Below are 12,633 nucleotides of genomic sequence, written 5' to 3' on the forward strand. Positions count from 1 at the left end.
TGTATAGGGCCCAGGAACCTGAACTCATCCAATGAAAACAGGTGCTTCTTAACAATTTCTCTGTCCCTGTCAGCCAGCAGCCCAGATACCGTGCTTTGCCCTCTACCATCTCTAGATGTCTGATTTCTTCTTCAGGGAAAAAACTTGAAGCAAAGTAGGCACTGAGCTTTTCTGCTTTCTCTCTGTCATCTTCCAGAGTTTCTCCATTTTCAGCTATTTCCTCTTTTATCTTGCATTTGCTCCTCACACATCTGAAGAAGATTTTTTAGTTGTAGTGAGCTTTTCTGGCCATCCTCAGCTAAGTGTGAGCTTTGGCCTCTCTGATGGCTGATCTAGAGTCCCTAGCAACCCACAGATGCTCTTCTTTAGAGGTATGTCCTTGCCTCTTCTTGAACATTTTCTTTTTTCCTCCCTTAATTCATTGTGAAATTCTCTATTCATCCACATTAGCTGATTGGATCCCCTACTATGTCTCCTTCTTGTTGGAATAGTGATGGCTTGAGCTTTCAGAGCTCTTCTTTTAGGACAGTCCACCCATCACTTGCTTCTTCCCCTTCCAGTAGTCTTGCCCATCATTGCCTCTGAGATTAGTAATGTCTGCCCTATTAAAATCTAACATACGCATGTAGCTACGAACTTCCTTGGTTCCCCATAGCAAAAGAAATTCTAGAGGACACAGTCACTTCCTTCTAAGGTCCTCAACACCTTCACCCCATCTACCATCTCTTGGCTGTTGATCAATATCAAGTTGAGTATTGCTGAACCCCTCATAGCTTCTTCTAACATTTGATAGAGGAAGTTGACAGCCAGGACAGTAAGGAACTTGTGTGACTGTAGACCAGGGGTAGGGAACCTGCGGCTCTCCAGATGTTTACCCCAGGTATAGCTAGTTTAACCAGCAACTCTTCTGCAAAACCAAAACCTAAAAACTAAGCTACATATGATATAAATTACCTGCAATATTCCATTATTGAATAACTTTAAAAGTGTATATTGGTATAAAATGGTATTCCAATAAAATTGCTATAAAATTTAAAGTTTACCTAACTAATTTTTTTCTTTGATGCTGGGTTCAGGTTACAGAAAAGTCCCTAGATTTCAATAATGTCTCCTGTAGGTTAAACCCCCCCCCCCCCAATAACCCTATTTCCTTTTTAACATAGTATGCTTAGTATAGTTTCTGAAAAGAAGGTAGATGAGATTGGATTCAGAAGTGGGACTCACAGCTCCAAGTGATGGTCCAAACCTTCCTGTGGCTACTTTGCAGACATAACTTACAAATGTGGAAACAGCACCTAGAAAAAATTAGTTAAGAAATTAGTTAAGAAATAACATCTCTGGAACCCAAAGCCCTTGAATATTTCTGCTTTCTGTACTAGCCATCCCTCTCACTTATCCAACTAAACCTTTTCTAAGGAGCAGCAATGTTTAAGATGGACACAGCCCTCTTTCAGATAATTATTTTAGAAAGTTTATAAGCTGCCTCTTCAGATACCTGCTTGACTAGAATGTATACACAAGGTGAAAAGCATATCCTGTTCCCAAAGTTGCCTCAATTTAGCGCATGAAGAGCAATGCTTTCCTTTCCCCCTACCACCTCACTGGGACTTTAAAGCATGCTCTGGTCTTCTAGAAATAAAAATAGGCCTACAGGTGAGGGCAGCAATGGTATTCTATCATAGCTGGCCTCTTTCCCTCCTCTTTCCCTTTCCTTTCTTTTCCCGTTCTTTTTCTTTCCCTTCTGTTTTCCCTCTCTTTAACTCATTCTCCTTAGTTTGGTGAGAAGTTAATTTTATAGCACCTTGTAATTCATTGTTGTAAATGTTAATCTGGTAATTTGTAAACCACACTAAGCCCATTAAGGGGAACGGCAGCCTAGAAATAAACTTATAAATAAAATTTAAAAATAAAAATAAGACTCCCTACTTTTTTTTGCTTCTGCATACAAAACAGGCATTCTACCACTAACCACAGACCCTCCCCAAGATATAATACACAATACATTCTAAATATCAGTCACATTTAAAGTTATTTTAGCAGCATAAATTAAACATCTAAATATAACCAAGCTTCCGAGTTTATTACCGGCAGAGAAATAGACTGCAATGAACTGCTCAGGTCCCAGAAGAGAGACTATGCTGGTTGAGAAGCTCCACAGAACATACATGTTGGCTGCCATGTGCAGAAATGAGAAATGACTAAAGGTCGACAGCACCATAGGAAAGCACAAAACTCCTAGGTAAAGAGGAAATGCTATTAGATCATTTTCTTACTATATTCACTCTTAATTTAGGAACTTATTTGTTGGAGAAAACTTGACAATGTGTCACATCTGGGTTTCCAAAGCTATTAAGTATTGTCCATCTAACATAAAAAAAGACTAGCCGTCTAACTTCTATATGATAGTTGGGATGGAGTGGAAGAGACATCTTTTTGGTCAGTATGTGTATCAGTTTTTAAATTATGTATTTAATAACAATGGATGGCCCTCTTGTGCAGATCAAAAAACCCAGGGTCTATGGCATATGCTTCTGCAAATCTAAGGTAACACTAGGGTAAAAAGAGACTGATTAATCTCAGTTCATGAGACAGTTCATGATAGTTCACATGATAGAGACAGTTCATGAGACAGTTCACGTACTCATTAGAAAGAGATGCTGCATTAAAGCTTGACGGATTAGCTGCTTTATATTTCTTTCAGAATCCTCAGATGAAGCACAAATACATCAGCTACACTTCAGAAGAAGAAACAAGAAATAAGAGGTATTTCTTTGCCTTCTTTACTTGTCATCACAACTCACCCCTCTTTCAGAAATCTATCCTGCTACTTCTGACTGATATATAGGTACTATTGTTTTAAAGTAAGAACTAGAATCTCTTTCACAGGATGTTCAGGGCAGAACCCATGGGTGCTGTCAGGAGTCCCAACCCATTAAAAAGTGTGGGTAACTAGTATTCCCTAGACATGGGAAGGAATCCATTCCATTTTGAGGCCATGGTTCTCCATCATATCTGCCTTTCCAACTAAAGAACTGCTCAATCAAAAAATGAAGAGTTTCATACTCTCAAATGCAAAAAGAGTACCTAACATGCACAACTCTTACCTAGTCGATATAACATAAGGAGATATTTTCAAATGTATAAGACATTCATTTTGAGCATTAATATTATCTCAGTAACTATAGCAATATCTATGTGTAGGTATTATTTTAATTCATTCATTAATTTCTAAGCAGAATCCTTTTCCTTTTACTGAATCCCCAAGTCATAAAGCCAACATAAGTATCAATTAAAAACCAAGATCTGAATCGTTACAACTACAGCATACTTACGAGAAGCAGGATTAGATGTAAAATATGTGACCATTATCCGCTGCAAAGCAGGTACCCGCCATAAGCAGAATACTAAGACATTCGCTGCTATAATGCCTACAAATTTAAAGAGAGTTTAGTGACAAGGCTGACAATCTGGAAAATGATTCAGCTTACAATGTATACAGCCTAAGAATTATTTCTTTCTTATAAATTCAGTCACCATAAAGTTACTATTTTTAAAAGTGCATTTAAGCAAGAATTACTGAATACGTTATTGGGATAAAGTCTTGAATTTTCCGCCTAATGGCTAAGAAAATATTGGAAAAAAACAAAACATTGGGTATCCTGATGCCTGAAATAATAGGAAGGAAATATCCTGCATTAGATAGGTAATCACTATTTTCTTAAAATGCTGATTTTTAGTTACTGAAATATTTATGTAATAAATGTGCATAAAGCAAATTGTTGTGATATCTTAGTAATATATACATCTTTCTAAGTACACAACTGATGCCAGGACTAACAACTGTTCAAGTGTCCTAGAAGACAGGATCATTCCACCTGAACAGATAAATAATACTCCTTTAGGAGTAATTTGGCAGCAATATGTCACAATTCTACACAGAAATTAACAGGTAAACTAATAGTGTAGATAATATTAGCATAAACAGAATATGTGCCAGGAGTGTTTGGGAACATCTCTGATATCTGTACAAGATTCAAGTTGAGGTTCTGTTTCCTCTTCTGCTTGATTGAAGGTACTAAAACCCTGGCCAAAGGCAGAGACATAAGCCTTTGGGCAAGAACCAAAGGCCTTGAGTCTTAGCCCGTGGCTTATGCCTGTGAGTTACTCCCCCAGCAGATCTAGGACCAATCTGGAATTCATGCTGCATATTTTTGTTTTCTCCTTCTCATTTGTTGAAATTATATTTGGAAGGCTGTGGTTGGGAGGGGGGAGCTGCTTTGGGTTGACAGCAGAGACAAAAGCAGCATATAAATCCCAACATAAATACTTAGAGAAGCAAGATTGCCCTAGGTTTAACAGCCATCCAGTAACATACTGTACCTGTGTCATATCTCTCTTCCTGAGAATGTCTAATACTTGTAAGCTAACACAAACCTGACACAGCACGTTGCCCTTCACTCAAAGATTTCCACCATATGTGAATCTAAAACAGAATGAACAAAAGCCTCATCAGGATACCCAAAGTACCCAGCACCTCAAGGAATTAAATACATACATGTGAGCATGTGTAATGAATACTCTTGTCCCATAATTTCCCAAAAATAAAACTATTCAGAAATGTTTATTTTGAATGGATGAACATGATATAGTTCTTCGCTAGTTTATGAAAGAACGCAAATTAGTTGATTATTGCTTTCATTTTAAGATCTGGTCATTTTAAGATCTTGTTTTAGACCATGAGGAAAACATACACTTGATGCATAAGAGAAGCAATAATATTCTGCTTTGTTGCCCTCTTGCATATGTTAACTAAAAAAAAGAAAAGAAAAATACCCAGTTTCAAAAGCAAGCTTATCAGAGCCATACCTTCTGACAAAGCAACAATATGACAGTGTGCACCAGTTCCTGTGCTCTGCCTGAATTTTCTGCTTCATGGACTTTTCATGATTTATTTCTAGAATCCTGTTAAAGGAAAAAATCTCAGATCCCCATGTGAGCTTCCAATGAGTCTAATATTTCAGGCATCTGAGGTAAACCGATAAGTAGCAACCCCTAAATTTCCCTTTGTCTCTTAAATGGCAGATTCTCACTGAGGCTCAAGTCGGATTGTACAACAATGCAATCAAATAGGTGAAATCCAACAAACAATGCTCAATTTGCATAATGTGCACATTATGCCATCCAGATTTGGGGGACTGGAATATGACAATTCCATACTTTTGGATATTAATTGGTCATGGTGTATTTTTTCTGCTATGGAATAAACTCTTGCTTCCTGCTTATTTGTTCTTATTTTTATTGATTTGATTTTGTTTTATTCGATTACCTGCATCCTCCCAAGTTGCAGGTGGGCTCAGGGCAGCTAAGACACATAATTTCAATTATAAAACAATTTAACAATTAAATGATATAAATATTAAAAACATTCTAATATTTAAAAGCATTCACATACGGCAATTTGAATATCAGATTTTCAATCACATGCACTTGAAAGCAATAGAGATTGGTCAGCTGCCTCTTATGCCCTTGATTATGGCTTTTCAAATAAGTACAGACTCAATCCCAGAGAAGAAAACTTTAAACATATTATTTTCTTTTACATTTGAGATCCACATGATCTTATTTCATATCATGCCAAACTCTATCAAATGGACCAAGATGCACCATGATCAGCTTTTTGTTCTACATTGAAAGTTCTGCTGTGATATAGTTTGGATTTGTAGGAGAACAATCATAATTAATGTCCTAGAAAAACTGAGGCACTTCCAAATGCCTAAGGAACAGAAATAGAGATTATTAACAGCCCAATCTGGGGAGGCAAGGGGATTGATATGTGAAGGAAGCACAGGCTTGCCCTGGAGCCCTTACCCTGGTGGAGGGGCAAATACAACAGCAGGTGGATGCCATGGTCCTCTGGGAAAATTCTTGGGGGTAGAGTCGACATTAGTCAGCTTCCACCTTGGTTTTGAATGGTGTGGGGAGGGGGCTCTGTCTTTCTGTGCTGCCAGAAAGCCCTCTGGAGGCAGTGGTGCAGAAGCACTGCTGTCCCCAGCCACTTCGGTTTGTGGATTGGGCTGCCCTTGCCCAGATGGAGTGAAAATAAGAGAACTGCCTTTTCATTTGTTCCTGTTTTTACCAAATCATTCTGAGGGTTTAAGGCTGAGAAGAGGAGCCAGTGTGATATAGTGGTAGAAAAAACACTCTAATCTGGGGACTAAGTTCAATTCCCCACTCCTCCACATGAAACTTGCTGTGTGACCTTGGGCCAGTCACAGTTTTCTCAAAAATCTTTCAGTCCAAGGAGAGGGATGCAATGGCAAACCACCTCCAAAATTATCTTAGCTTGAAACTCCTACATGGTCTCCATAAGTCAGTGTTACTTGATGGCACTTTTGACAATCAAGGTTAAGAAGATGACAAAAAGCCTTGCCAGTCCTGGATCCTGCACATCAGCTCAGGACTGAGGATTCTTTTTAAGCTACTCAACGTTTTATGCTGTTTTTATGCCCTGGCTAGGTTTTAAATGGTTAACAACTTGTATCATGTTTTATGCTTTATTTTGTTAGTCAGTTCCAGCAGCTTTTATGGAGGTGGCCCCAGACATTTTCTAAATAAACTGCACAGCATAAACAACCAAATCAGTAAATATGTCCATGAAATATACAACACCCTATTATATTTCCATGGCCATCTTGGAGACTACTAATCATCAAAACACAGTAAAAACAATGGTCATAAAAGCTAAATAAACATTCTGCTTGTGACTCGCATATTCTTAGAACTTTTTATACAAAAGGCTGAAATTATTTTCTTTGAGATTCACTAGTAAAATTAAGGTACTTTGCAAAGGCCCTAGATATTAAGACATAGCAGGGAAAGTGTTAATGAATTTGTCTACAAGAATGCACAAATGATCTACCAATTAGCACAAAGCACTTGTGTCTCAGTGAATGGTTGACAAGAACAAATTTGCAAAAATATACATAAGTTCCTCATACCTCTCTCCTGATGTCCAACCCTGTACGTATCTTCATCCTATCCAACCAGTCATCTCGAGTATTCTCAAAATACCTCTGGAACTTTGCTTTGAGAGTTTCATATTGCCATATAGCTGCTGTGCCAAAAGCACAACCTGAAAACTATAAGTATAATCAAGATATAGAATAAGAGTAAAATGTGTGGGGGGAGTAGGGATAGAATTAAAATCTGCAAACATTCAAGGTTGACAACAGAATCACAAAAGCAGTTGTATAACTAGTATAGCCAACTACAATTAATGCATATTATTAAAAACATTAAATAATTCACTGTACATTGAATTATTGTACTTCCCTTTAAGTATGAACTACAACATCTCTAATTGCCAGACTCTGTATGGTACAAGCGTTCTGTACCTTCCATGGGCTGGAGAATTTTGACAAACACATTCTTGTACATGGGTGCTGTGTGGTTTCCGGGCTGTATGGCCGAGGATCCTCTGAAGATGGGAGCCACAGATGCAGGCAAAACGTCAGGAGAGAATGCTGCTAGAACACGGCCATACAGCCCAGAAACGACATAGCACCCAAGTGATTCCAGCCGTTAAAGCCTTCGACAATACATTCTTGTACACTTTATTGCTGTAATGGCTCTGACTACCAAAATCCAACCTCTGTACAAGTAGGAAACCCTATTCTACAACAGTTTGTGTAACAAAATAATAAAACAGTTTGTGTCAGCAATAAAGTATAGCTGCCAATGTAATTTAAACACACTGAAAGCAGTATTACCCCAACTGTGAAGAAGAATGGCTTCAGAAGCTTCTTCACTGAATGGGAAGGTGTTGGAAAGATGACATCCTCTACCGGAGGAGACAAACCACTTCTCTGTGGTTTAGTACTGGCTTTTGAGTTAGGATTTTGGACATCGTTCTTCTGTGTTGGTCTTCTGAATCCATGTCTTTGTTGAGTATACAAGGTAGTTCTGATCAGAAAATATATACCGAACACAAAAGAGATTAATTTTAAATATCTCCTGCATGTGAAGATACATTATTTTCTTTATCAGAAAACAACAACAATAACATTTTCAAGCACTCCAAGATTTCATTTTGTCCCCCTCTTTAACTTTGGGTATGTATGTAAGACTTTTTCCACAAGCACTCCTAGTTGTCTTAAATGATGGAGGTACTACCAATAAAATCTTCTGGTTTCTAACACTATAGAACTATTAGACTTAACTCCATCATCTTCATATATATATTTGTAATCCTGCGTTTCAACTGAGGGTCCTCAAGAGGTCGCTTAACAGGAAATCTCCATGTTCATAGGTAAAGTATACTGCAAAACAATATGCTAAGCCTATACGTTGGGGAGGGGTGTGTGTGGAATCTGACTCCCAACAATAGAAAACGTCAGAACATGGGACGCTTATTTTCGCGTTCCCTATCTTACTCTTTTCCCAAAACGCTATCGCCCTCCTCCAGAAGGGAGCGCTTTATCGTACCTACGTGCCCGAACTCCACTAGTCCATAACTCCCGTCCGACCCATACGCGAGCGCAGCAGGTCCACGCCATTTTCCTCAACCCCCCAACATAACTTTTCCGGGTCGCCCAACGCTTCCGGCCGCCATCTTGGAAGCGGTAGTACTGACGCGGCATAAACACGTCACAGGTAAACAAACGAACCGGAAGGTTTGCCTGCGACGCTTGGAAGGGTTCCTCGCCTCCTAGAAGCCCGGAATCTTGTTGCGTTACATTAAAGGGATTAGGAGTCTGCCGTACGTTGTTTGTGCTCTATCGTGGGCTTGTAACAGGCATTTCACAGTTCCTTGCGTGGATCTCCCAGACATTTAGGACAAGCTGTACAGTTATAAATTCTATTCGTTGCCCCTCTAATGAAAAAAAAAAAAGGGAAAACGAGTTCATTTATAACTATTGCAACTCGGTATCAATATGCTGTGCAGATTCCACTTTAAGGCCCCTTCGGCACATGCAGAATAAGGCACTTTCAATCCACTTTGCAGCTGGATTTTCTGTGCAGAATAGGAAAATCCACTTGCAAACAATTGTGAAAGTGGATTGAAAGTGCATTATTCTGCATGAACAGAAGGGGTCAAATTCTTGAAGAAGAAGAGTTTGGATTTATATCCCCCCCCCCCCTTTCGTTCCTATAGGAGACTCAAAGGGGCTTACAATCTCCTTGCCCTTCCCCCCCTCACAACAAACACCCTGTGAGGTAGGTGGGGCTGAGAGAGCTCCAAAAATCTGTGACTAGCCCAAGGTCACCCAGTTGGCATGTGTGGGAGTGCACAGGCTAATTTGAATTCCCTAGATAAGTGCCCACAGCTCAGGTTTTTCCAGATTAGAATGCACCTGCTCTTAACCACTACACCACTGCTGCTCCCCTGCATACACCTGCAAGGCAGTCTCATTGACTGAGGATGCTGGAATAAATCTCACCCTGAACATTCAAGAACACGTATTACAGGACTGCACACCTCTTACAAACTTGCTGAATCAACATCATCTTCAAAAATATGTTTCAAAACTGATGTGTTCAGTTAACAATCACTGTTTAAAGAAATTCACATTGAAGCTCTTATCTTAAATGCTTTTTCCATTTCAGTGCATTTGTAGTTCTTAACTGTTTAATAAAACCTTTATTTAATGTAATGTTATTCAACCAATTCATTTTTGAATGGTGGTCAGGGAAATTGACAAAAGTTGGTCAAAGAAAATTGCGGAAATGGAAAATAAATTTTTAGAGGTAACCCTGGATTGAGCAAATCCCCTTGAGAAAATGGTCTTTTGGAGGGTGGACTCTGTTATGTTATACCTCATTGAGGCTTCTCTTTGCCTTCCCAAGGTTCCACACCCAAATCTCCAGGAATTTCCCAGTCCAGAGTGGATGATTGTACAGTGAAATACTGGAGAATTATGATATTGTAATCTTTATGAGACACCTGGATTCCATACCTCACTTCCAGGTGCAAGAAAGAAGGCCTTTTTGTGCTCAAAATTTGGAAATACATCAATTCAAAGTGGACAGCATCAAAAAACCCACACAAGGGACTGTCACTGTAACCTTGAGGCTTGGTGATTGTAATTCTCTCTACTTGAATCTGATCTTAAAGTCTTTTCAGAAACTCCAGCTATCACAGAATACTACAACTCAGTTTCTACATTGGGGCATATTATGAACTTATTAATGTTACAAATGGAGCAAATAGATATATTTTTAACTCATCCATAAAACTAGGTTGATGCCCAGTTACTCTCCAAAATCATACATTCATATTTGAAAAGAAAAAAATGGGGTGAGGGTTTACTTGGGAGCAGAAAAAGGAGAAAAAGCACCCTACCTATTTATTAATCCTCTACAGTAAGAGTCTTCCATCTATATATTATCCCCCTGAATATTGTACTGGTTCCCATGTGTGCAAAGATAACATCTAATTTTCCCCTAATTTCTGTCTGCAGTGTAGAATCAATGAACCTGTCTGCTTTACAGTACACTGGCCTGAAGGCAGATGATACAACAATTGTGTCAATGTGGATCGGAACACTGTGCATGCTATCTTGAGCAGGGAATATCAGGAATGAAAACAGGGTATAAGGGTATTATGCAAGTTATTGTAAGGATTGCTGAATTGATGTATGTGAATTCCAGAGGGATATATGTGTTAATCTATTGCAGCCCAAGTGGAAGAGTTTTGTGGCATTTTAAAGACAAGTCTACGGTGGCCCAAGCTTTCATTAGCCTACTTCTTCAGATACAGCAAGAATTACGTTCATTTGGCAGAGAGATTTACAAGCAGCAACAGGGGCATTTTATAAAAGAGCAGCAGACCTAATTTTCAGGATGGGCAGCCCAATTCCAATAACTACCTGATTTTCCATCAGATATTCTCCCAAGTATAGATAAATAACAACAGATGCCCTTCTGTGAGGGCATTATACTACGCCACTGGCCGCCTCGGGTAACATTAAGTAATTTGTAGCCTGTGCAACATAGTGAGGCGAGGGAAGCCGCGGTTCTTCAAAAAGCAACCTATTTTAGATCTGAAGTGGCTGCTGCCGGTCGGGCAGGGGAAACGCCGAGTTTCAAAGCCAACCGCTAGAACTTTTATACAATAATACATCAAAGAGTATAGGGGGCAGGTAAGGGGGCAGGTCCCTTACCATACAACAATAAAGAAACATCAACACATAAAAGAAAAGGTACAATTACAACTTTGTGAATGGGACCATGAGATCTCACTGTCAGGTGACTTTTCACGAGACTTTACGATAGTGCTGAAATGGAGAGCGGAGAGAGTCCCATTCATAAAACTGGGTGAGCCTGTTTAACGCACCCAGGAATCTGGTTATCAGATGGGCTGCTTTCTTGAGTTATGAACTGCGCCTCAGTCCCGCAACTGCGCCTCAGTCCCGCAACAAAAGAAAGTTCAAATGGTCCAGTGGTGATCTTGGCACGTTCTTCAATGGCTGGGATTTCTGGGGTGCTGTTATCAGATTCCGCTCTCTGTAGAATCTGGAAGCGGGTCCTTGTTTCTGCTAAAAAGATCTACTGGTAAGCTAGCCTAAAACTGAATTCTAAGGCTAGCTTCCCTTTGGCTCTTAATATCAGCTAGCAAGGGCAGTTTTCATTGTCATTGCTTTTACCCATAGATACGGATATTTAAAATAACATTTCTAAACTTAAACATTAGAGAAAACCTAGGAGCCACCAATACAGTACAAGCACATATACGTAACCAAAGCCTTAAATACTGGAAAACCTAGCTAGAGCATAATCCTAAACACTGGGCAAATAATAAATCCAACACTGAGGGGGACTTTTGAACAACACTGGTCTCTTTGCTCTGATCTTTAGCCAGTGTGGTGACAGGCTCAGGAAAATATTTTTCTTATTTTCCTGGTGGTAACAATATGGCATAGTGTCTGGAAAGCCTTGATTTTTAGCATGAGGGGGAAAGGTTGTAAAGCATTACGAAATACTTTTTCTGTTTGCAAAACTGACCCCCAACCTGCTGATGCAACTCTGCACTGGAACGTTGACAAGGGAACACAAGTTTTACAACAGTAAGTACAACATTCTGTTTTTTTGGAAATTTGAATCTATATAATATATTTCAGCAAATATGGTGAAATATTTTAAACTTTTAATTGGATTATTTGGTTCAAAATATATTAGAAATGTGTAAATTAATTATATATAAATGCATGAAAAATCTAATCTACACTGCATGCTCAAAAATAACATTTGGCATATATTTACATAAAAATATTTAATATATTTTCTTTGTTGAGTGTTTATTTTCATGCATAGCTCAATAGTGTGCCTAATACACATTGTTTGATCTCTATTGCTAGAACATCAATCTTTTGAATAGACCTCTGGTATCAGCATCTATAAGACAAAACTCCAAAACTTTTCATTGAAGAATGGCATCGGCATCTTTTCAGATCTCTGGATTACTTCTGGCTGCTCTGGGTTTTATCCTTTTACTTGTTGCCACTGTGTCCAATAGCTGGAAAATTTCCAGTTCAACAAACCCAATTATTCCTGCAAGCTGGATCTATGAAGGTCTCTGGATGAACTGTGCAACTACTAATTTGGCCTTGGTTCGGTGTAAGAGATTCTCTTTCT

General features: G+C 39.0%; 1 protein-coding gene across 1 annotated transcript; it reads right to left on the reverse strand.

Annotated features, from left to right (window-relative positions):
• Positions 1-902: 902 nt before the first annotated feature.
• Positions 903-8,658, reverse strand: PARL (presenilin associated rhomboid like). The gene is made up of 7 exons (XM_048505786.1): positions 8,485-8,658; positions 7,770-7,962; positions 6,999-7,139; positions 4,435-4,483; positions 3,333-3,428; positions 2,086-2,235; positions 903-1,295 (listed from the first exon to the last, which is right to left on the reverse strand). Exons 1-7 carry the CDS (start codon positions 8,637-8,639, stop codon positions 1,144-1,146), a joined length of 936 nt encoding a protein of 311 aa, XP_048361743.1. The 5' UTR covers positions 8,640-8,658; the 3' UTR covers positions 903-1,143.
• Positions 8,659-12,633: the final 3,975 nt, after the last annotated feature.

This window comes from Sphaerodactylus townsendi, linkage group LG08 (genome assembly GCF_021028975.2).
Source record: "Sphaerodactylus townsendi isolate TG3544 linkage group LG08, MPM_Stown_v2.3, whole genome shotgun sequence".
In the NCBI taxonomy this organism is placed as follows: domain Eukaryota; kingdom Metazoa; phylum Chordata; class Lepidosauria; order Squamata; family Sphaerodactylidae; genus Sphaerodactylus; species Sphaerodactylus townsendi.

What these genes read in the sequence shown, in the direction of transcription:
- PARL (XM_048505786.1), bottom strand. Translation starts at nt 8,639, where the DNA reads ATGCCGCGTCAGTACTACCGCTTCCAAGATGGCGGCCGGAAGCGTTGG. An exon ending in GGTTGGACATCAGGAGAGAG is followed by an intron (nt 4,484 to 6,998) that starts GTATGAGGAACT and finishes ATTCTGTTTTAG; the next exon opens with ATTCACATATGGTGGAAATC. An exon ending in AGGGCAACGTGCTGTGTCAG is followed by an intron (nt 3,429 to 4,434) that starts GTTTGTGTTAGC and finishes TTAAATTTGTAG; the next exon opens with GCATTATAGCAGCGAATGTC.